The following is a 25864-nucleotide window of genomic DNA, read 5'->3' on the forward strand; positions in this document are numbered from 1 at the left end:
TCAGCATTATAAGCTAATAGCACAGAGAGACCTGGTTAAATTTTCAGTATCCACATCACATTTTCCTGTGTGAAAATGCCTGTAGTGCAGCCAACTCAGCCCCGCAGACCAAATAAGAAGGTGATTGAATCATGAAGCAGTGGAATTGACATGCAGTCACCAAACTGGTGACACGTAATAAGGCTTGTATCAGGCTGGGAACCATTGGGAATTATTTATGTGTAACATAAGGACATAGGACACTGGCATAGTGCTTGCTCCGCCTACTGCCTCTACATCCAACCTTTCTATTATTCACTGTCCTCACCCCACCTCCCTGCAGATCTCACCTACCTCCCTCCAGAATTGTCTCCTGTCACCCTGTAGGAACCTCTTCCCCTTGCTAATACCATCACTCCTCCATCCAGCAACCAATACCACCTCCAAACACACCTGGCCACCAACAACTACCCCCATGAGCATTAGTACACCCAACACCGCCACCCTCCAGTAATCCCCTGCCAACCACGTGTACCCCGTCTCCCACCGTTACAACTCCCACCCAACTGTAACACACTTCTTCCATGTGACTTCCCTCTTTCCTTCCTCCAGCCACCTCTGGGACCCTCCTGTGCTGCCCACAGCCTGGCCCCTACCACACTCCTTTCAGTAACCTCTTTCACACCCTCACCCCAACCCAAGTCACACCACTGTCCCATCACCCCTCAAGTGACCCTCTTCCTACCTGACCTCCCAGGTGCTCTCACTTAACACCTCATCCCTCCCCTCTGGTGACCCCCAGTGCAGCCCTTGTACCTACGTCCCCTTTCAGGCACTCACTGTATCCTTACCCTCCCCCCCCCCCAATATCACCCTTAACTTCCTGTCTTTACCCTGTCCCCTCCATGTAGCCTTGCCCCCCCCCTCCATGTAGCCCTGCCCCCCTCCATGTAGCCCTGCCCCCCTTCCATGTAGCCCTGCCCCCCCTCCATCTAGCCCTGCCCCCCCCCATCTAGCCCTGCCCCCCCACAGTCCAGCACTGCCCCCGCTGCCATGAAGCCCTGCCCCCCCCCCCCCCCGGCATCTAGCTCTGCCCCCCGCCATCTAGCTCTGCCCCCCGCCATCTAGCTCTGCCCCTTCCTTTAAATTTTACCACCATTCTGTAAACACCACCTCTCGAAGACTCAGCCATATTCACCCTCCTCCAAATTCTGCCCTCCGCCTTCCCCCCCCTCGGCCCCTCCGCCTCCCCCCACACGGCCCCTCCGCCTCCCCCCCCCTCGGCCCTCCGCCTCCCCCCCTCGACCCCTCCGCCTCCCCCCCTCGACCCCTCCGCCTCCCCCCCCCCCGTCGGACCCTCCGCCTCTCCCCCCTCGGCCCCTCCACCTCTCCCCCCTCCTCTCCCCCCTCAGCCCCTCCACCTCTCCCCCCTCGGCCCCTCCGCCTCTCCCCCCTCGGCCCCTCCGCCTCTCCCCCCTCGGACCCTCCGCCTCCCCCCCCCTCGGACCCTCCGCCTCCCCCCCCCCTCGGACGCTCCGCCTCCCCCCCCTCGGACCATCCGCCTCCCCCCCCTCGGACCCTCCGTCCCCCCCTCGGCCCCTCCGCCTTCCCCCCTCGGCCCCTCCGCCTTCCCCCCTCGGCCCCCTCCGCCTTCCCCCCTCGGCCCCTCCGCTTCCCCCCTCGGCCCCTCCGCCTTCCCCCCTCGGCCCCTCCGCCTTCCCCCCTCGGCCCCTCCGCCTCCCCCCCCCGTCGGACCCTCCGCTTCCCCCCCGTCGGACCCTCCGCTTCCCCCCCGTCGGCGCATCCGCCCCCCCCCTCGGCCCCTCCGACTCCCCCCTCGGCCGCTCCGCCTCCCCCCTCGGCCGCTCCGCCTCCCCCCTCGGCCGCTCCGCCTCCCCCCTCGGCCGCTCCGCCTCCCCCCTCGGCCGCTCCGCCTCCCCCTCGGCCGCTCCGCCTCCCCCCCTCGGCCGCTCCGCCTCCCCCCCTCGGCCGCTCCGCCTCCCCCCCTCGGCCGCTCCGCCTCCCCCCCTCGGCCGCTCCGCCTCCCCCCCTCGGCCGCTCCGCCTCCCCCCCTCGGCCGCTCCGCCTCCCCCCCTCGGCCGCTCCGCCTCCCCCCCTCGGCCGCTCCGCCTCCCCCCCTCGGCCCCTCCGCCTCCCCCCCTCGGCCCCTCCGCCTCCCCCCCTCGGCCCCTCCGCCTCCCCCCTCGGCCCCTCGGCCCCTCCGCCTCCCCCCTCGGCCCCTCCGCCTCCCCCCTCGGCCCCTCGGCCCCTCCGCCTCCCCCCTCGGCCCCTCGGCCCCTCCGCCTCCCCCCTCGGCCCCTCGGCCCCTCCGCCTCCCCCCTCGGCCCCTCCGCCTCCCCCCTCGGCCCCTCCGCCTCCCCCCTCGGCCCCTCCGCCTCCCCCCCTCGGCCCCTCCCTCCGCCTCCCCCCCTCGGCCCCTCCCTCCGCCTCCCCCCCTCGGCCCCTCCGCCTCCCCCCCTCGGCCCCTCCGCCTCCCCCCCTCGGCCCCTCCGCCTCCCCCCCTCGGCCCCTCCGCCTCCCCCCCTCGGCCCCTCCGCCTCCCCCCCTCGGCCCCTCCGCCTCCCCCCCTCGGCCCCTCCGCCTCCCCCCCTCGGCCCCTCCGCCTCCCCCCCTCGGCCCCTCCGCCTCCCCCCCTCGGCCCCTCCGCCTCCCCCCCTCGGCCCCTCCGCCTCCCCCCCATCCGCCTCCCCGCCACCGCCTCTCCCCCTCCGCATCCCCCCCTCCGCCTCCCCCCCCTCCGCATCCCCCCTCCGGCTCCCCCCATCGGCGCCTCCGCCTCCCCCCATCGGCGCCTCCGCCTCCCCCCATCGGCGCCTCCGCCTCCCCCCCCTCGGCCCCTCCGCCTCCCCCCTCACCCCTCGGCCCCTCCGCCTCCCCCCTCACCCCTCGGCCCCTCCGCCTCCCCCCTCACCCCTCGGCCCCTCCGCCTCCTCCCCCCCCCCTCGGCCCCTCCGCCTCCCTCCCGGCCCCTCCGCCTCCCTGCCGGCCCCTCCGCCTCCCTGCCGGCCCCTCCGCCTCCCCGCCGGCCCCTCCGCCTCCCCGCCGGCCCCTCCGCCTCCCCCCCCCCTCGGCCCCTCCGCCTCTGACCCCCCTCGACCCCTCCGCCCGCCCCCCTCGGCCCCTCCGCCTCCCCCCCCCACCCCTCGGCCCCTCCGCCTCCCCCCCCACCCCTCGGCCCCTCCGCCATCCCCCCCACCCCTAGGCCCCTCCGCCTCCCCCCCCCCCCCTCGGCCCCTCCGCCATCCCCCCCACCCCTAGGCCCCTCCGCCTCCCCCCCCCCCCTCGGCCCCTCCGCCTCCCCCCCACCCCTAGGCCCCTCCGCCCCCCCTCGGCCCCTCCGCCCCCCCCTCGGCCCCTCCGCCTCCCCCCCCCACCACTAGGCCCCTCGGCCCCCCCCCTCGGCCCCTTCGGCTCCCCCCCACCCCTAGGCCCCTCGGCCCCCCCCTCGGCCCCTGCGGCTCCCCCCCCCTCGGCCCCTGCGGCTCCCCCCCCCTCGGCCCCTGCGGCTCCCCCCCCCTCGGCCCCTGCGGCTCCCCCCCCCCCTCGGCCCCTCCGCCTCCCACCCCCCCCCCCCCCCCTCGGCCCCTCCGCCTCCACCCCCCTCGACCCCTCCGCCCGCCCCCCCCCCTCGGCCCCTCCGTCTCCGCCCCCCCTCGGCCCCTCCGCCTCCGCCCCCCTCGGCCCCTCCGCCTCTGCCCCCCTCGGCCCCTCCGCCTCCGCCCCCCCCTCGGCCCCTCCGCCTCCGCCCCCCCCCCTCGGCCCCTCCGCCTCCGCCCCCCCCCCCTCGGCCCCTCCGCCTCCGCCCCCCCCCTCGGCCCCTCCGCCTCCGCCCCCCTCGGCCCCTCCGCCTCCGCCCCCCCCTCGGCCCCTCCGCCTCCGCCCCCCCCCTCGGCCCCTCCGCCTCCGCCCCCCCCCCCTCGGCCCCTCCGCCTCCGCCCCCCCTCGGCCCCTCCGCCTCCGCCCCCCCTCGGCCCCTCCGCCCCCCGGCCCCTCCGCCTCCGCCCCCCTCGGCCCCTCCGCCTCCGCCCCCCTCGGCCCCTCCGCCTCCGCCCCCCTCGGCCCCTCCGCCTCCGCCCCCCTCGGCCCCTCCGCCTCCGCCCCCCTCGGCCCCTCCGCCTCCGTCCCCCTCGGCCCCTCCGCCTCCGCCCCCCTCGGCCCCTCCGCCTCGGGCCCTCCGCCTTTCCGACTTCCCTCCTCCCTCTGCCCCTCCGCCCTTCCGCCCTTCCGACGTCCCTCCCCCCTCGGCCCCTCCGCCCTTCCGACTTCCCTCCCCCCTCGGTACCTCTGCTCCCCCCCACCATTCTGCCACTTCCTCTACCCATAGTCCTCCCACTCTATCCCTCAACTGCCCTTCTCTATGTGCCCACTCCCAACTACCCTCCCACTTACTTCTTCTACCCTACTATTTTCACAATTTTCTGTACTGTACTGCCTCTCTCCGCTTGCCCATCTCGTGCCTGCCTGTCTGCTTCCGCCTGCCTGCCTGCCTCCGCCTTCCTGCTTCCACCTGCCTGCCTCCTTCCGCTCGCCCCCTGTCCTTTCCTTCACCGACCCTGACACTGGGTTCCTGTGGCCCTCATCGACCTCCCCTCCCTCTCCGGGCCCCCGGTGCCCTGACTGGCCTCCACCCTCGCTGGACCCCCATGTCTTTGACGACATTCCCTCGTCGTGCACCTGTCTCCCTCTTTAGCCCCACTTGCCGACCACCTCCCCCCTCTTCGCCAACCTCCCCTCCTCTCTTTCACTCCTAACTCTCTGTAGTAGTTCCTTCATTTCCACTTACGATTCTCCCACAGCATAGTGCTGCGAGTGAATCTTAAATTAATGATTCTTCATCCTCCAATTACCAGTCTAGCTATAACGTTTTCCATTGGTACTAAATAGAACTGGTGATAAGATGCACCCTTGTCTAACTCCTTTACGTTGTCCAAAAGGACTTACCTAGTGTGATTTGCTGCCGTGCTATTAGAGTAAAAGTTTCTGATAAGAGTAATTTCTGCTAGCACCATTCCACAGTTCTTTCACAAAAAGCAGTGAAATGCCTAGCTACAGTCCAAGAAAGTAAAGAACGGAGGGGGTGTTGAATCCTCTACATTACTGAGTGTTCCTGTATAATGCACAAACACAGCATGCTTTGATGATATTTCTGTATTTAAGCAGGCTCTTAGGAATTCATGTATGACGTTTAGAAGAATCTTACTGGCATTTGAAATCAGTTTAGTAGTTCTGTGATTCTGTAGTTTCTCCCAGCATATTTGTTGATCAAACAGTCCACAGGTGTATTGCTGGTCCATAGTGTCCAAAGGGCACAATGTTTCGGCAATCAAGACATCTCACCATTGTCAGGTGCATTGATGAATTCAGTTCTGGAGGGTGCGTGGCTGACTTGGATCCGATCCCATCTCATCACAAGCCAATCTCTCTCTGATCTACACCTGAGGGCACGTCAGCACTCATGGAGACACTTGCACTGACATCAATGATAACGCCGATGTAGTTACTGTGTCACCAGATCGTTACTTGCTGTGTGTTCTTGACGTTTACAGGCATGTCCTAACATGCACATATTTTCTATTTAATGGAGAATGCTATGAGCAAATGGAGGGAGTTGCTGACCATTCTTACCAGTGGTTCTGAATTTGTATATGGAGCACTTCAAGGAAGGCCCTGGCATCATTCAAATAGAAACCCACTTCCTTTTCATGTTATAACATAAATGTGGAATACAAGTTCATCATGTGGCTCTGCAGAAGAAACAGACTCAGTCACCTCTTTCTACATCTGAAATCAATATATCACAATATCAAATTCACTGTGGAGCAGAAGAATAAGGAAGACTACCACTCCTGGATGTAATGGTCAAGAGAAGAGCTGATGGCACCCTCTGCACAACATGTATCGAAAGAGAATGCACACTGGCCTGTATTTGCACTCAAATAGCTGCCACGACCTTGTGCAGAGGAATGCTGTTTGCCCCATCACTGCAGTACGTGCTGTGAAGACAGAAGATATCAGAGAGAAGATGTAGCCACAGCCTTTATATTGTAGACTGGCAGACTGCTGGGAAATGTCAAGCCCATACTGAAAAAGCATTGCCCATACTGAAAAAGCATTGCATAAGAACTGTTTTTTCCCTGCCTGGTAAACCATGAGCATTATTGGAGAGTGTCAGATATGACCTCAGTTTGCAGAAGACCAGGGTGTATCAGTTTCTGTGCCAGTGTGACATGACATATATTTGACAAACAGTGCACACCTCTGAAGGTCAATGCTAAGAGCACCAGTAGCACACTCAACAAATGTACCCCAACAAGTCGGCGGCTGTGTAGCACTGTTTGTCAAAGAATAATGGTATGGAGTATGAGCATACCAGGATTTTAGTGCATGCGTCCAAATACTGGGACAGCGTCATTAGAGAACCCATCGAAATTTGCACCATGGTAACCTTATCCATTGGGATTGTGGCTATAATCTCAGTAAAGCTTGGGAACCAGCACTAGGTGAAATTAAGATGGTACGCAGAAAAAAACAATGATCTGGTAACCAGGCGGGCAGAGGAACTACATCGATGCTACCAGAGACGCCAACGCAAGCACCTCTCCCTGAGTGCTGAAGTGTGCCCTTGGGCACGATCCGCAGATGGAACGACTTGTGGTGGGAGGGGATACAAGTCATCCATGTGCCCTCAGGAGCTCAGTTTATCAATGCCCTTGATGATGGTGCCATACCGAATCGCTGAAATATTATGCCTGTAGGACACTATGGACCATTAGTACACCCATGGACTGTTCAATCAAGTAGTTCTGTAGTTCCCACAGTGTTGTGTTTGTCCTTCCTTATGAAAAGGAATTATTATAAACATGGTCCAGTCTTCTATTCAAGTTTCGTTATTCCATGTGCTTTTACATATTTCGTATTTGATTTACAAACCAAGATCTTCAGATGCTTTTATCATTTCGACAGTAATAAGGTCAGGTACAAGTGGTTTGTCATTTTTAAATTTAGCTATAACTTTTCAGACTACTTCTTTTGAGTTGGTGCATTCCTCTCCACTGGAATGTTTACATGACCAAGTTTTCAATTGTTATCCTTGTACAGCATCTTGCAGTACGTTCTCCACTGATCAGCAGCCAGTTACTGTTGGGTAGCAGTATATTATCTTTGTCTTCTAGAGCCCATGTTCTTTGTTTGAAGCATCTGCTAGTTTCTTTACTTTATTGAATGTGTGCCTCATCTCAGGACTTCTCGATTCTCTTTCTGGTTTTGTTGATGTAATTATTTTTTTCTCGGTAGCAGTTTCTCTGTATTAACGCAGATAACTTGTAGTACTGCAGAGTTCCCTGCAACCTCTTCATCTTCAGTAATGTTTGTCATCAGTGATTTGTATAATCTTGGCAGTAAGTCAGGTTTTCTTTTTTTCCTGTCTACTTTCTCAGCAGGTTCAACTAACATCTCTGTCATGAGGTTGGATTTCCATGCAGATGTCATATTACGTGACTGATTCGATGAAAGTTTTTCTTGGACTTGATATCCAAAAATTTCCGTTTCAGCGTTTTGCGATAGTCTTCTTGTTTTTGGAAGTGTCCACTTACATTTTGTCAGTTTCATTCTCAGTTCAAGACATAAGAAGTCAATGATCAGAACCCTAGTCGGCACCTGGAAGCATCTTAATGTTCTTAATGGACAATCTCAATCTCAAGCCAATCAAAAAATAGTCAGTGTGATTATAGTGAGTTCCATCAGGTGAGGTCAAGGTGCAAAGTTTTTGTGGATGGTGTTAAAGAAGGTGTTGGTAATTATAAACTTATTTTCCTGGCAGAACTGAATCAGTTTATCTCCATCAATTTTTGTCTAAATCATGATAGCCAAGTACTTCATTCGATGAGGCACATTTTCTTAATTTAACATTAAAATTTCCTTGAACCATTCTAAATTTGTTTTTGACTATCAATTCAAGGCGGTTGAAAAGAGACTTGTGAAACTTTTCTAGCCCTTCATTATAAGATGTTGAAGCTCATGCATATGCCTGTAGAACATTTAACTTGCAAGGATTAGTACTGAATTTCACTAGTACTATTTGGTTACTGGCAGGCTTTTATTCAATCATTGCGGTCCATCCCTTGTGTACTAACAACGCAACACTATGAATGTGGAATTATCTGTCCTACATGAAAAATATACTGTATTGTCATTAGCTGTTCTGAAGTGCCCACTGCCTTTCTAATGAGACTTTGCTATTTCCAGTGTTCCGATTTTAATTCACTGATGTTCTCTTTACACAGTGTAATTTTCCAACTTGGCATACCGGTAATCTTCGTAAATTCGAAGTCACAATCTTGTGTATATTCTTTTGGATATTTGTAGCTTTGTATGTGGCTGCCCCTCCCCCCCCCCCCCCCCCCCCCTCTTCCTCTCTCCCACCTAAGATTTAATGTACAATTGTATGTGAATTTCAGTTAAATATGTGCAACCTGTACAATGACATGTTTTGCATTGTGGTAGTTACATATTGCCATATCGGTAATGGGAGGCAGTATTAATTAAAAAATCTTTGTGCAAGGGATGATGTCAGTCAAGAGAAGAAAGGTAATCTTTCACCAGTATAGTGAAGTCTTTGATACTTTCTTACAGGTTTTTGGATTCTAGAGTTTTTGCAACATGCAGTGATGACAGCACAGTTGCACTTTGGGATGCACGAAATTTAAAGTCACAGATAAGAACTCTGCATGGACATTCAAACTGGGTAAAAAATATTGAATTTTCACCACGAGATGGTCTTCTTGTTACATCAGGGTTTGATGGAAGCATTTACACTTGGGACATCAACAGGTGAGAACATCTTATTTCAAGTTCAGTTCCAAATGTATGTAACACATACTGAACATTTTGAAACCACCCTTGGGTGGCATTTTCTTTTTAGAGAGAAATATAGGACCTTGTCAAATGGTGGGCACAGTATTGCCTTGCACTGATAACTTACAATTTCTTTCCAGCTACACAGAAACTGGTTTTGTGTACACCAGAGTATTTCATACAAATGGGTTAATGAGAACTCGCCTTAACCCGGATGCTACAAAGATGGTAATTTGTACAACAAGTGGCTACCTTATGATTGTTCATGACCTTGATCTCACAACATTGCAACAGGACTTGGCTGGATTTAAGGTATATTATTTATTATTATCTGTTTATAGTTTCAAGAGGTACTCTCATTTTGTTTATGAATGACTGTGACATTGCTTGGTAGTGTTAAGCAGTGATGTAGTTTTTAAAGGTATTTGCGGCATGATAGTTTGGTTTTGGGAATTTCATTGTGTGAATAAGAGGCTGCACAGATTTTTCTTCACAAGTACTACATATTTCAAATTCTTATTAGTTACATTTGTAAAAAGAAGATTTTTTGGAACTGTTGCTGAAATATGCACAAACTTTTGCATTTGTTTCAAGGTGTATGTTGTTTTTTCTTAAGTTTATGCATTATTCTTAAATTTTTTGTGACAGTAGTGTATTCTGAGTAAGGTTCACAGCCCCGTTGTAAATAGTAATCTTGTCTTCTGTAGTACTCCTTGCAGGCAAATGAAAGTATTGTACTTCTTAACAACCAGAAGAGAAATAAGGTCTGTCAAGAACAGACAGAACAGAAAGTAGTTGCATATGTAAATCAGTGGTGCTGTAGCTGTAAGGTTGTTGAGTTTCAACACTGCTGTTGCTAGGCTTAGGCTTACTGTAATGTAACACCTTGGTCAGGTAAGTGAGACATCCTCATTTTTTAAACATTGTAAGAATTGTGTCTTAGCATGCGTGTACATTCAGAAGCACCCTATAAACCGTAAGTATGCAGACCATTTTTATTTACAGTCCAGTCAGTAGAACACAGTTGCTGAATGATTCTGTTCATCCACTCCCATCCTCTTACATGTTATCATATTTTTTATGTTTTTGTGTAATTATTGGTTGTATTCATTCAGATTATGATATTAACTGCCTTAAGTTGAATGACTACATTCAGTGTTGTATTATTAGAAGTGTATGTTTCAGGGCTTCTTCCAAGTATTAAGGATTGTTGTCCCACATCCTCTCTGTTTCTGTTGGACTTGTGGTCATGTAAGTGAATCACATGAGAAGTGGATAATACGAAAATAAAAAATGAAATTCCTCAAAAAGGATTTAAAAAGGGGCTGGCAGCTAAGTCAAAGATAATCAAAGAATGGTGTAAACCTAAAAGTACAAGTGGATCAAAAGTGGTGTGAAGAAGAAGAAAGTAGTAATGAAGACAAATAAGAAAACTGAGAAAGTTGTAAAATGCAACTGAGCAAAGTGGTGTAGTAGTTAGCATACTGGACTCACATTCGGGAGGATCACTGTTCAAACTCATGTCTGGCCATCCAGATGTAGATCTCTCGTGACTACCCTAAATTGCTGGGCTGGTTCCTTTGAAAGGGCATGGACGATTTCCTTCCCCATCCCTGAGCTTGTGCTACTTGCTAATGACCTTGATGTCGACAGAATGTTAAACTCAATCTTCCTTCCTCCTTCTAAAATACAAGACAACACAACATAAATCTGGATGGCAAGGATATGTCAGCATACTTTGATAGGATAATAATCCTGATAAGAAAGGATAAACTTGAAAATTGCATAGTGTTGTTTCCATTAGGAAACTGACTTTCAGTGGAAAAGAGCTAGCAGGCTGAACTTCTGGAATTAGATCATGAATTGTGATTGGGTAGGTTTGTCTATAGAGCATTATCCATGAAAGACAAAAGCCACAGTTCAAATCTTGCATCAGCACAAATTTTTTTTAATAGTTGACATCTTGCGCAATGTGGAAATCTATCAGAAAGCTTCCTTAAGCAATTCTGTACTTATTTTCTTTCTTTCAATGGTATAAGTTCCACAAGGTATGCAGGGTAGCTACTGTGACCTGGAGGATATTAGGAAAGAGGTATTGACGCATGAGCACTGTAAGAGACCATGGCATTTCATCAATTATTGTCATTTCGTCTTATTTCAGTAGAAAGCTGGCCATAAAAAGTAGATCAACCTACAGTTTACAAATATTGAGAACTGAAAGATTTGGCTCCTTGGAACTATCCTATTTCAGTTTTTCTCTGATTTTCCTGAATTTCGTGAGAGGAAAGTATGTAAATGTTTTTGACAAGTTTATATTCAGTTCATTACTTTCATGTGAAAACAAATATAGAGTTTGTTTATCATCGACCTTGCTGGTGGTTAAAATGGATCATGTATGAGAGAGAAGACAACCTAGTAGATATATTCCACTTGCAAGAAGTATTCAAGAATGAGGTTCTTAACTGTTTTGTGAAACAGTCCACTTCAACATGCTACGGTTCTCACCTCACACCATTGTATTCAATAGTGCCAGTAGCTTTAACTCGAGTTGAACTTTTGTGGGCATTCTCTTTCATATCCATGTTTGTTGCAGGTATTTTTATTAGGTGATATGTTTCCATTGTGACTCAAAACCTTTTGATTAAGACTGCCATTTTTTTCTTTATATAAATTGTAATTTTGCTCTTTATAATAACAAACAAAATGTGAAATTCTGTGGTGTTTAAGACACTGGACTTACACTGATGGGCAACAGTAAAGCAGTGCTATAAAATTTGAAATATCAACATCTGCTTACTGTTTTATTTTACTTATGAAGTGGTGTTATTACGTGACACTTTTTACGGAAAAAAGGGATAAAGTAATATTTTACTACCACACCTAGTAGTGGTAGATAAAATCCGCTATAGTAAAAGTGTATTCTTAAGTCATCTTGTATGTTATATACTCTCTTTATTTGTATGCTCGAATTGTCCTCATCCCTGTTTGTTAATATTGATGATGTGTATACTTCATTAGTCAGTCTTATTTGTGTTATGAAGATAAAAATTGATAATTCTCTCAGTAACTTCATGTGCCAATACTTTAATTATCTGAGAGCTTTTGACAAAATATTTCACTATGTTACCTTATTTTTTTTGTTTTAGCCCAACATGTACCGCCTAATGCAACTAAGTCAGACTACAATTCCTGTTGCTGCTACTTACACACACCTATTTTCAAAGAGTCGCAAGGTGAATAGGGTTGAAATTGTCGCAGACTTTCCAAAGGGTGATGATGCAGAAGTTGTTTCATCACTCCAGATTCATCCACAGGGATGGTGTGCACTTTCTCGTAACATCAGTAATAATGAAACATCTGAGGTGGGTCACTAAATTGGTACAGGTTCATTACACATTGTATGTATTTTGATTATTGCTGTTGTGGTACTTACAGTCCTGAATACTTTTTGATAATTTTCATTAATACTGAACCTTTCATTGTGTTCAAATGTTCAGAAGTACAGAATGAATCAGCATTCATGGGAGCTACAATTCACCTGTATGGATATTTGAAGGCACACAGATCTCCTGAAAAGGCAGACAAATAGTGCATCACTTTTAGTGAATTGTAAACTCTCCAGTGGCAGATACCTTGGTTCTAATGCGTATAGAGAAATCAGCTAGAGCAGAGAACAAACTGTTCCTACGGGTGGATAACACACGATAGACACCCTATAAGTAATAAATGAGTTCATGAAATGGGGCAGGGCAAACAGTACACAAAGTAAATTGTCTACAAATCACTTGTGCAACCAGTTCTAGAATATTGCTCAAGTGGGTGGGACCTATGCCATATATGACTGATGGGATACTGAATGTGTATAGAAAAGGGCAGCACAAATGGTCACAGGTCTGTTTAATCTGTATGAGTGTGTCACAGAGATAATGAAGGAAATGAACTAGAAGATCCTTGAAGATGGACATAAACTATCCTTAAAAAGTCTGTTAATGAAGTTTCAAGAACTGGCTTTAAATGATGACTCAAGGAATTCACTGCAACCCACTATGCACTGCTTACACAATGATCAGGAGATTAAGATTAGAGTAATTACTGCACCCACAGAGGCCTAATAACTGGTACAATGAACGTACCCTCTACTATGCACTTCACGATGATTTGCAGAGTATGGCTATAGATGTAGACATAGCAGATGTGAGACTATGGTGAGAAAACTTTAAAAGCATGGAATTAATTGAATCTAGATATTGGTTAAGTAACCTTCATATCTTCAATTACAAACATGAGGAGAATGACAGATTCAAAATTAGGTTTGGAAGGTAACTCCATACTATTTCTTACAATAACTTTGAAAGTATTTTTCAATTGATGTACTCAGGGGGAAGAGGATTTAGCCTTAGTGGATTTTACTTGAAACAGCTTTGATATTTTGCTGCTGCTGTAGTCGTTGTTGTTGTTGTTGTTGCTGATGCTGCTGCTGCTGCTGCTGCTGCTGCTGCTGCTGTTGCTACTGCTGTTGTCGTCCACAGTCCAAAGACTGGTTTGTTGCAGCCACCCCCCCGCCCCCACCCCTCCCCTACACACACTTGCTTCCAGTACCCCTCTGGGGCCTCATAACTGTTCCATGAGTACCTGATTTGTTGAGCACAGGCCCCCAAACTATTGGAATACATCTTTCCTTTCATTTGCTGTAGTCTCTCATCTCTGACTGTCCATTCTGCTTGTTGCTCACTTTCTCATGGTGGCAGCTATGATGTTGACCAGCTATTCCTGAATTTCTGCTTTCAATCTTGGAATCTTCTTTCACTCACCTTCTTGTGGCTGAAGTAACTTTGAATTCTTCTCTGTGTTTGACCTTCATTTTCCAAATTTTTTTGTAGTGCGGACTAACTGGTGAAGAAAAATGTAAATAGTGCCTACTGCGTACAATGTTAAAGATCATCTGAGCACAATACCTGCATAGGCTGCTATTTGCACTTCAAAGGTAACACTGTAGCCAATCTGACACACCCTTTTGATTGAACCTCCTGACAGGGATCAGACTGATAAAGCCTGCAATGCTAGGTCCCCACACATCTCAAGGTGTAGATGCTCGTTTTCCTGAGGTATCAGAACTCCTGACAGTGGGCATCGTGCCAGGTGGCCTTTGCTGCAGCTAGGAGGAACCCATGGGGACAACCCTCGATTGAAGTAGGTTGCATCACAGAGTTTTTGCTTATGAAATGTATTGAATTACACCAGAACAGTGGCCATTTCGATCTGGCCCTCTCTTTAGACAGGAATCAAAACTTCAATGCTGACAGTTAAAACCCTGCTGCTTTTCCTATCCTGTTTACACTGTGGGAAGAGGGACAAGCCTAACGGCTAGGATTGAAACAATTTATACAATAATTATTATGTATTTGTCAAAAAACAAAGATGATGTGACTTACCAAACGAAAGTGCTGGCAGGTCGACAGACACACAAACACAAACATACACACAAAATTCTAGCTTTCGCAACAAATGGTTGCTTCGTCAGGAAAGAAGGAAGGAGAGGGGAAGACGAAAGGAAGTGGGTTTTAAGGGAGAGGGTAAGAAGTCATTCCAATCCCGGGAGCGGAAAGACTTACCTTAGGGGGAAAAAAGGACGGGTATACACTCGCGCACACACACACACATATCCATCCACACATATACAGACACAAGCAGACATATTATATTATTATGTATTTGATCTGATAGGGATACTTTTACTGTGACAAAGTCATTATTTTTGTGGAACAGATTGAAGATAAATTTGAAGAAGTTGAGTCATTAGGAAAAATGCACATTGGATCACTATTGATTAAAGTCCCTTCTTCTGCACAGTCTACAGCTCTTCAAATATGTGAACATCTGGATGACATACCAGTGACAACTGCCCCACACAAGACTTTGAATATGGTCCTCGGAATCATCTTCCACAAGACTTAATGCTCCAAATAGACGAGGAGCTTTGAAATAATCTTGAGTGGCAAGGTGTACATTTTGTCTGACATGCCCAAAAAAGTTCCAAGGATAATAGAATAGAGACAGGTACCTTTAACTTTGAAGAGAATGTCTGCTGAAAAAAATTAGTCATGACATACAGCTGTGATGTGAAACTTCATGCCCATTGCCCACGAGATGCTTGTGACGCTTGCACTTTGGTCATATGTTGTCCTGTTGCACAGCAGACCCAAAATGTGATAACTGTGAATGATCACTCCGTGGAGGCAGTCCTTGTGAACAACCACCTCCGTGTGTCAGTTGTACAAACACCATTCTCCATTTCACTGGTTTGCCCAGTCTTCATGAAAGAAAAGAATATACAGGAAAATAAACCTATTGACAGTCTGTCATGTATTGAGGCATGTAATAAAATGTGAATGCTTGCATCCTGTTGAAATGATGTCCAATTATGTGAAAGTCAAGGCAGTCACTGCCAGTACCTGAATTTTTTTGAAATTGGTTCTCCCACCCCACCTCATTTCTTGCAGTTCCTGGCACCGTATTCGGGAACCACTTCTCATGTTCGACCAGGGGAGCAGTTTCCTCCTTCGGCATCTACCAGTGACAAGGCTTCTTCTTGGGAACCCTCTTGCTGGAAACCACAGATAAGATGCCCAATGCCAGACAGTGGCTGAGGAAACTTTGCCCTGTAGGTCCCAAGGTTGCTGCTCTTCATCTGTCCACATGCTCATTGCAGGTAGGCCCTCACAAGGATCCCAGCCACCAGACAATGTGAAGGAGAAGAATTGGGATGAGGCTAATCCAATGACTCTGCAGGCACCACATTCCTCCATGCCATGAGAATCTGAACCAATGCTCGTGACAGGCAGTGAGCGATCCTGGGGTGTTACCTGTCCTCCTGGCCCCTCCACTCCTAACCTGGACACAAGTAATGTGCTCGTTCAGTGGAACTGTGATTGTTATTACCACATGTGCCAGAACTACAACACCTAGGGCATGGATGTGTGTGATGTCTTTAGGTTAGTTAGGTTTAAGTAGTTCTAAGTCTAGAGGACTGATGATCTCAGATGTTAAGTCCCATAGTGCTTAAAGCCAAGCTAGAACAACAACACTTCATTTCCTCTTCTTCTGCATTATGCATTACCCTGCAAGAAATGCATTTCAGTGGTGGCCATTCCCCAATGCTGTATGGTTATCATGCATTCTGCTGAAGCTGTGCTGGCCCTGAGAGGGCATCTGGAGGTGTCTGTACATTGGTTCGCCAAAATGCCTTCAGTGAGTGGATTCCTCTTCATACCACATTGTAAGCAATAGTGGTGCAAGTGCAAACCAACTCAGCAATCACCATCTGCAACATTTACATACCTCCAGACAGGCTACGTACTAGAGTCGACCATTTTAATCCAACAATGTTCCCCCCTTCTCTGCTACTTGGGGATGTGCATCATCCCTGTGGGGGAGTACCGCTTCATCTGGTAGTGGCCTTTACTTGGCAGGCTTTATACTGACCATGATCTGCGTTTTCTCAGTGATGGTACTCCTACCCACTTCAGTGCTGCCTGTGGCGTCTTTTCACGTATTGGGCTAACAATCTTTTTCCTACTGTCATGTGGCTTCACTGACTGATCACTATGGTCATTACATGATGATCTTTGTGACAGTGACCACTTTCCAGTGATTCTGTCACTTCCGTGCCGTTGCCAGATGGACTGACCAGATTGCACTGACGAAGTTGTGCAAGACGTTTCCGATGCAATCACCCACGCCGCCGCTATAACTACTGTTCCCCTTTCTGCAGGCCCTCTCTACCTCTGGCTGGTGTTGTTGTGGACCACAGACATTGCAGTAGCTCTCAGGATAACCGAACAGCCCTGCGTCATTTTAAGTGACATCCTTTGCAGACCAACTGTATCACTTTTAAGCGACTTCATGTTAAGTCTTGCTATTTAATTAAACAAAGTAAAAAGAAATTCTGGGAGTGCTGAGTCTCCTCCCAGAGGATATATGCCTCTTCCTCCCAGGTTTGGAGCAAGGTCCTTATTCTTCTGGGCTGCAAATGATCAACAGCTGTTCCAGGTCTTGAGCTTCAGGTTAGTCTTTGTACCGATGCATCGGTTCTTACTTAAAACCTTGTGATACACATTGAAAGCATCAGCAGCCTCTTCTTATCCAGCTACCTTTCTACTGCAGAAATGACAAGTTGAAGAAATCTGCATTTGTTTCACTCCCCACCCAGGCGAATCATATTTTGAACCTTTCACTGACTGGGAACTGCTTCAGCATCTTGCCGTGGTCGCAGCCCCTGATTCAGTTCGTAATCAGGTGTCCCAACACCTAATATTATTTAAAGGTTACATATACTCTGGGACTCAGTAGCACATCTGTTTTGCATTCCATGGTTCACTCAAAAATTGCTTCTTTTTTCCAACAGCTTTATTAATGGCTTTGTTACTTTACTGCAGTATTTTACAAAATGATGATGATAATTCGCAGGAACCAGAAAACTCTGTAATTCTGTCACATTAGTGGGGGCAGGAAAATTAGACAGTTTTCCTGCTTTTGTTAGTTATCGGTCAGGTTTTACACCAGACGAGCTAATAATTTGGCCCATATTGAACCTGTGATTTTGCAAAAGAACATTTTTCCGATTCAGGCTGAAATGTGTGCCTTGTAATCTTAACAGACTTTCTAACTCTGTAGTATGTTTCTCAATCATTTGGGAAAATACAAGAATGTCATCCAGACAGAGCAAACACACAGTTGGGTCTAAAGCTTCCAATAATAAGCTTGCAAATCACTGGAATGTGGTGGGTGCATTTCTTAAGCCAAAACACATCCTTAAAAACTCATATAGCCTGGAAGATACTTACAGCCTGTCTTGGGATGTAGTCAGCCCTGCCTGATTTCATATCTGAAGTGATAAAGACTTTTTAATTCCTTAGTTTATCCAGAGTTTTGCTGATACGAGGCAATGGGTAGGTATCAAGCATAGTGACTGTTTACTGCAGTCATATCCTCACGTAGATGGTAAGTCTTTCCTCCATTAACAGATTTTTTAGGGACTGGAGGAATGTTGTATAATTCCAACTTCAAGCTATTGCTGAAAACACTCTTCAACTACTGACCGCAAGAGATATGGATTTCTAAGGTTTTTGTGCTATTGGTGTGATATCCATGGTTGCAATTTTGAGGTAGTTGGCAAATGTTGCCTCTCCTCGGAGAACAACACAAATTCCTCTAAGACCGGATACAAAAAACCTCGCTTAAACTTGGATGAGTGTAGTTACTTCCCCTACTAGCAACTTTTAAGCAATGCAGTGATTGTATAAATTTCTGTTATAGGCAAGGATTTCTTCTTCTTACTCTCCTGAAGCTGTTTTCTTCCCTTTGGAAGTAACTCATCAGTAGTTATCTTCTTTTTACTGGCCAGTATAGTTCCACATGGTGTTAAGGCATCTTTCTTCCCAAAATTATCCGACCCAACCGGAACATACAATTTCTCACCTATTACCTTGACTTCACAGAGACCCTCTTTCATATGTCTTGTAGCTGGTAGAGAAACTTATTCTTGATGAACTGATCAACCAGACAGACAGTTCTGCCAAGCTCTTGGATTCCAACTGTCACCCAGAGGACTTTCCCTCTTCTGCTACATATAGTTACTTTGATGTTGGCTTTCAACACCAAAATACCTAGCTGTATAGAAACTTGGGAGATATGTTGCCCCCATCCCTCTGAGTTTCTCGAATGTGTGCATACTACTGCCATTGAAAAGATTAATTGCTTCACTGAATTCAACAGTATGTGACCAGTAGTCAGTCGCACTTTAAGGACTGGTGCAGAAAATCATTCCCCTGCATAACATCAAAATCCTGCTTCTGTTTTCCTACTGTCACAATCTTGAGTTTATAAGTGGTTTCATCCATTATTGGCCCAACAAAACAAATTCCCGTAGGCTTAATTGTTTCAGATACTCAACATTTAATACAGCAGTGGGGTGGCTTCAGTGCCTGCTTTATTGCGCGTGTCAACTAAAATTCTTGCTTGTCTTCCTCGTATTGTTTCTGAAACAATCACTTGGTGCCACCCCTTGTACCCCACGGATATTGATGGGGTGTACAGTTCTTAATGGGGGCAGGATGGCTACGACTAACCCCTCACCCCACCCCCTGATCATTTCCCTTATTAGCTCTCATTTCTTTGGTAACTTTGAAAGCTATCTTCACCATATTTTGACCTGTTCTGCTTCCGAGGGCAGTTTATGCCCGCATCCTACTTCTCTATAAATGGGGCAGCAGGGAATCTGATGTTGTGGGTGTTATGACCTGCTCTCCCACATTGTCCGCAGTTAGTTTCATTAGTGAATACACAACACAGCTCATTATGGCTTGAAGTGGTAGAAACAAGTTGCCCTGCTTTTTCACATAACAGTGGGAAGCAAACTGCTTCGTCTAGTACTTAATTATGAAATGTATTCCTGTTGAGGGTGCATGTCTGACAGGAATTAGTTCTGATCCAGTTAGTAATTGTCTTGGAATTCTCCCTCAGTCTCTGTCAGAGAATGAATTGTTTATCGCGACAGTAAGTGACTCCCCATTTATCCGAATACCACTCTGCTAAACACTTTGCCAAAGTTTTAGATCCCTCTCTATTCTTCTATGCATCAACAGATTCAATGTACGTGTGTGCATGCCCGTGTTCTTTATTTGTGCCACGTTTAATAAAAAAACTGTTTGGGCAAGAACAAATGCAGCCAGCATTGCAGACATTTTGCAAGAAAGTAATCAATTTTCATTAGATTTTCCTGAGAATGAGGGAATAAAGTTTACCATTGGGAAACTACTCACAACAGTAGATGATGGGACAATTATACGTGCCTTGACCACTTTAGGCCCTCGCTTTCTGGTCACTTGAATCTGATTTTGATGTGGCTGCACACATTCAAATCTTGCCTCCAACTGTAAACTTTTATGTACGATTTTCTGTATTTGATTCGATAGAGCCTTTATGGGGTCACCACCATCCCCTTAAGCAGGGCTTTCCTGCAGGAATCATGTCAAAGACATGGTTATAAACAGAGGGGCCTATCAATTGCACTAGAAACAATAAAATTAAAGCAAAGTGATTAATAACTCATAGAAAGAGGGAAAGTTCCCACGTTTTCAATGCAGCTACACCAACCCAGTAATTTGCAGACAGACTGGTGAGAAGTGGCGAAAAGGGAATGACCAGTATGTGCACTGTGGAGGCAGAGATGGCAGCACATCATGTAGTGGCAAAGCCAGACAGAACCCATGACCCTCAGAGAGAAGGCACTGCGGCAGTCATGATGACCAGGTGAAGGTGCTCCCATCGCTGGCACTCAGACCCTCATGGAAATGACTGTGCAGGAGACAGCAGCAGAAAGGTTGTCCCAGCATTGGATGTCAAGAGGACAGCGACAGGAGATGAACTGGACAGGCATAGTGGGGCAGCATTGGGGGAGGCCTGCAGTCAGCAGAACTTTGCGTGGCTGAAGACAGTGGGATTCGTCGTTGTGCGCTCATGTGCAGCACACATTAGTGCTAGATGCCCGGCAAGAATGAAATGTGCCAGATGTCACGGACAAACTCCATGCCTCGCAGTGCTGTCTTACAAAAGCCAGATACAGCCAAGGGCTAAAGTCTGCTTACTAATAAGACTATGACCCTCACCCTTTGACAGCAGTCTCATAACAATATGCAGCCATAGAGGACAGTAATTATTGGATCAATTGGTGGTCGTCCTCCTGATTCTGGTGCCAGACGTACATATGGGAATGTCTAGGCTTAGGAGCAGGCATACAATGCAGGTTTTTACAAGTAAAAGAGGAAGATTTGCCCAGGCAATTGTGAGGTATATTCTGTATGAAAATGGGTACATAGGCACACCTGTGAATGACACCAAACATTGGGGAAGGCCATTACACACAAAGTAAAGAATAATTAATAACAGGGTAGGAAAGGACAAATTGTCAGTTTGAGAAGCCGTAGTAGAGAGAACAAGCCCAACTTGGTAGGCCACTCTGCTATTTGCATCACAGTCCTCATGTGATTCTCTCCCTAGGTGTCCAGTGGTAGAGGGTTGCGAAGACACTCACCAAGGCATCCATTGGTCAGCAGTCCTTACTGTGGGAACTATGCTTATCCCAGCATCATGTGCTGGAGCAGCACACAGGGTGTCAGAGTGTTCTCTAAACAAGCAGCTAATTGAACCAAAAACACCAATTCAGAATATTAAAAAAAAAAAAAAAAATTTCCAGGTTCTGTCCAAATGGATCATCTGCATATCTTCCACCCTTCCTTCCTTCCTTCCTTCCTTCAGTATCACCTGATTTAGTTAGACCAAATACCATTATCGTTATGTACTCTTGTTGATGCTCATTTTAGAAGATACTATACAATGTGCTCAACACCTCTTCCAAATCCTTTGCAGTCGTAACAGAATTACATATTCATCAGGAAATCTCATAATGTTTATTTCTTCTCCATGGACTTTAATTACCTTCCCAAATTTCTTCTTGGTTTCCTTCACAGCGTACTCAGCATACAGATTGAATAACATTGGGTATAGGCTATAACCAAGTCTCATTATGGCTTTCCTTCTGTGTCCTTCAATTCTTATAACTGCAGCCTGGTTTCTGTACACACTGTATATAACCTTTCACTCCCTGTATTTTATCCCTGCTACCTTCAGAATTGCAAAGAGTGTAATCCAGTCAACATTGTCAAAAGCTTTTTCTAAATATACAAATGCTTATAAACGTAGATTTGCCTGTCTTCAGGATAATTCGTTGGGTCAAACGTGTTCCTACATTTCTGTGGAACCTAAACTGATGTTCTCCAATGTCAGCTTCTAACAATGTTTCCATTCTCCTATAAATAATTTGTGCCATTTTGTTGCAACCATATCTTATTAATCTGTTAGTTCAGTAGTATTCACGCCTGTCAGCACTGCCTTATTTGGAGTTGGAATTATTACATTCTCCTCATAGTCTGTAGGTATTTCTCCTGTATTATATATCCCTCGCACTGTGTATAGTAGTTTTGCCATGGCTGGCTCTCCCAAGGATCTCAATAATTGTGAGAGAATGTTGTATTTTCCAGTGACCTTTTTTCTACTGAGGATTTCAGTGCTCTGTCAAATTCTACTCGCTGTATGAAATGTCTCATCTCGTCTTCACCTACTTCCTCTTCTCTTTGTATAGTGTAGTTCATTATCCTTATATAGATTATCTATATATTCCTAACACCTATATGTTCCTAACACCTTTTAGCTTTCCCTTCTTTGCGTAGTACTGGCTTGTTGTCAGAGTTCCTCGTATTCATACAGTTGCTTCTTTTTTTCTTCAAAGGGCGATGAAAGTTCAAACACCTTCCAGTCATCCAGATTCAGACTTTCCATGAGTGCTCTAAATTGCTCCAGGCAGCTATCTGAATGATTTATTTCAAAAAGGGCGTGTCCGATTTTCTTCACCATACTTCCATAATCTAATGACCACACTGTCTTTAGTATGTTAAACAACTTCCTTCCTTCTTGCTTTTCTCCAAAGATTTCTTTAATTTTTCTGTAGGTGGCATCCACTCTAATGAGCCAAAACATTATGACCACTTGCTTTATAACTTGTTTGTCAGTTTTTGGAATGAAATAAATCACTGATTTGGCTTATTGGTATCTGGCAGTTTGTTGGTAGGTTTGTGGATTAGTTGTCTATGCACAGGTCATATAATTCACATAAATAAGAGGCCACTGATTTGTGTATGCAGTGATGGTGCCCATTAGGGACCCAGATGGTTTCCGCATGATTTACATCAGACAAATTAGGTCACTGAGACATAAATGTGAGTTCACTATAATGCTCCTTAAACAACTGTAACACTGTTCTGGCTCTGAGACAGCACAATTATACTTCTTAAAGATGACTTTGTCATCAGGGAAGACATCAAGCATAAAGGAATGCAGGTGGTTCACAGCTGTCAACATGTCTTCGATTACTACCACAGGTCCCATACGAGCATAGAAGAATGTCTCCTATAGCTTAATACTGCTCCCACCAGCACATGACTATGGTGCACTGCATGTTTCAAGTCACTGTTCACCTCAAAGTCAGCATTTGTGGAAACAGTCATCAACCTAGTGTTGCAAAAATGTGATTTACCCAAAGCGCCAACACATGACCATTGATCAATGGTCGAATCGTGATGGTCCCATGCCCACTGCAGTCGTAATAGATGATGTCATTGGGTCAACATGTGAACATGTAGGGGTGGTTTGCTGCAGAGCTCCCATGTTCAACAATATACGATGAATGGTGTTCTCCGAAACACTGGGTGTGCACTGGCATTGTGCTCTTTTGGCAGAGATGCCACAGATCACCATCTGTCTTGCTCTATAGAGCAGACAAGGCTCCAAACCCTACATTCTGTGAAGAGTCATGGACATCCAACTATTTAGTGTATGGTTGTAGTTTCACTGTCCTACATCTTTCTGTAGATGCTCACGACAGTAGAACGTGAACATATGACTAGCTTCACTGTTTTGGAGATACTTGTTCACGGGCTCTGTGTAATGATAATCTGCCCTTTGTCAGAGTCACTTATCTCAATGAATTTTCCCATTTGCAGGCCCTATCTTTGCTAGAGTGATCCCCCATCTGTGTCTGCTCTGCTTACATACTTGCATCACAGCCTGCAATGCCACCTGTCAGCATCAAACACTGTAGTGGGCAGTGTTCGTAAAGTTGTGGATGATCAGTGTGTCTTTCCTCTAGTTACGCATGCTTCTATAGCCTTGTACTTGTCCTGTGCACAGACTGACCTCTTGCTTATGTCCCATCAATATTCGATGGGATTCATGTTGAGTTATTTGGGTGGCCAAATTATTTGCTCAAATTGTCCAGAAAGTTCTTCAAACCAATCACGAACAATTATGGCCTGGTGAAATGTCAAATTGCCAACTGGCTCTGCAGATGATGAAGAGGTTAAAATAATGTAAGAGGAGGTAAAGGAAATTATTCATATGGTTAAGGTGGTCAAAAATTTAGATGTGTTGTGTAACTGGGAATTTGGCAGTTGGAAAAGGAAGGGAAGGAAAGATAGTGGGAGAATATAGGTTGGAGGAAAGGAATAGTAAACACACCTACCTGAGCTAAAACTTGCTTTAAGAACCATGAAAGAAGATTGTATCTATGGAATCTACATGGATACATTAGATAGTTTCAGGTTGTTTAGATAATGATAAAACAGAGATCTAGAAATCAGATTTTTAACTGGTAAGAAATTTCCAGAAGCAGGTGTGGACTAATATTTTGGTTATGAACTGTTAGTTAACTGCAAAAAGGTTGGAAATTAAGGATATGAAACCTTGAATGAGTAGCAGACCTAGTAGAAATTCTGTACAACAAAGGAGATATTCTGCATATTGATTAAAGGAGAAAATACAAAAATGCAGCAAACAAAGCAGATGTCTAAAAATTAGGTTGGCAGAAAGTACAAAACGATTAAGCAGGGATGTTTAGGGGACAAATGCAAGACTTTAGATTCATGTGTGACTAAGAGATAGATAGGCACCACCTATAGGAAGATTAAAGAGACCTTTGTGCAAAAGAGAAACAGCTTTTTGAATATCAAGAGCTCAGGTGGGAAACCAGTTCTAAGCAAACAGGGGGAAGCATGGAAGGAACATATAGAAGGGCTGTATGGGGGAAATGAACTTGAAGACAGGTAAGAGGAAGTGGATGAAGATGAAGTGAGAAATTTTATACTGTGAGAAGAATCTGACAGGCCGCTTAAAGACCGAAGTTGAAACAATTCCCATGGAGTAGAGCTAGCCATGGCAAAACCCTTCCACCCAGTGGGCAAGGCATATGAGATGGGAAAAATATCCTAAGACTTCAGGAAGAGTGTAATAATCTCTCCAAAGAAGGCAGGTGCTGACAGGTGTGAATATTACCAAACGATCAGTTTAATGAGTCATGGTTGCAAGATACTGACTCAGATTATTTACAGAAGAATAGAAAAAACTGGTAGAACCTGACCTTCGGTGTTAACAGTTTGGGTTCCAGATAAATGTAGGAACACGGTGGAATAGTGACATGACTTATTTTAGAATGTTAAAGAAAGACAAACCTTCATTTATAGCATTTGTTTATTTAGAGAGAGGTTTTGATAGTGATGACCAATCTACAGTCTCTGAAATTTAGAATATGTCAGGGGTAAAATGCAGGAAATGAAAGTTTAAAAGGCTTCTACACAAATCAGACTGCAGTTGCAAGAGTTGAGAAAGGAATCAGACAGAGTTAGATTCTATCCCCAGTATTATTCAATCTGTGCATTGAGCAAGCAATGAAGGGACTCAGCAAAAGCTCTGGAGAAGGAATTAAAACTCTTGGAGAAGAGCTGTGAGGTTTGCCAATGACTTTGTAATTGTAACAGATTGATGGTACTGGGTAGTTTAATTAAACTGATGGTGTTTCAAGTGCTGCAGTGTGGGCTGTTTACATCGCAGGATGCTGAAAAAAAATTAGGTATGTTCATTAAACAATGCATTCGGAGTATGCTGAAACAAATGATAGTTCCATTTTGTGCCACCAGGTGAAAACATGGTTCCTTAAGCAGTGAGACTGTGGTGTGGGTGCAAAAAGAGGGGAGAATCATCAAATCTATGATAATGGTAGTTCTGGCTCATTTAATAGGGTATGGTCACAAGTTACAACATGTGTTCAATATGGTCTCCCATTTCAGCAACATGTTGCATCCGCAACACAGCACAGTCGACAGTTGCTCGCAGCAAATCTGATGTAGTCCTAGTAATATGTCATCCTATTCTATCCTTCAGATCAGGAACAGTCTGGATATATTCTTGATAGCCACAATGTTTCAGATATCCCTATGACCAGAAGTCACATGGATTTATTTAACCTGATCAGATTAGGGCCATCAGGCCCTCTCTTACATCGGACCAGTGTTCCACACATGCAGCATTTCACACATCAGAGTTACATCATGAACAAAGTTTAAAT

At 46.7% G+C, this 25864-nt stretch overlaps 1 protein-coding gene across 1 annotated transcript in view; it reads left to right on the forward strand.

Annotated features, from left to right (window-relative positions):
* Positions 1 to 25864, forward strand: part of LOC126473330 (DDB1- and CUL4-associated factor 10) — a 70837-nt gene that overhangs the window by 33610 nt on the left and 11363 nt on the right. Inside the window, exons 4-6 of the mRNA XM_050100316.1 lie at positions 8632 to 8829; positions 8994 to 9165; positions 12000 to 12215. Of these exons, the coding sequence (XP_049956273.1) occupies positions 8632 to 8829; positions 8994 to 9165; positions 12000 to 12215 (586 nt within the window). The remainder of the gene's footprint in view (positions 1 to 8631; positions 8830 to 8993; positions 9166 to 11999; positions 12216 to 25864) is intronic.

The sequence above is a fragment of the Schistocerca serialis genome, chromosome 4 (assembly GCF_023864345.2).
Source record: "Schistocerca serialis cubense isolate TAMUIC-IGC-003099 chromosome 4, iqSchSeri2.2, whole genome shotgun sequence".
In the NCBI taxonomy this organism is placed as follows: Eukaryota; Metazoa; Arthropoda; class Insecta; order Orthoptera; family Acrididae; genus Schistocerca; species Schistocerca serialis.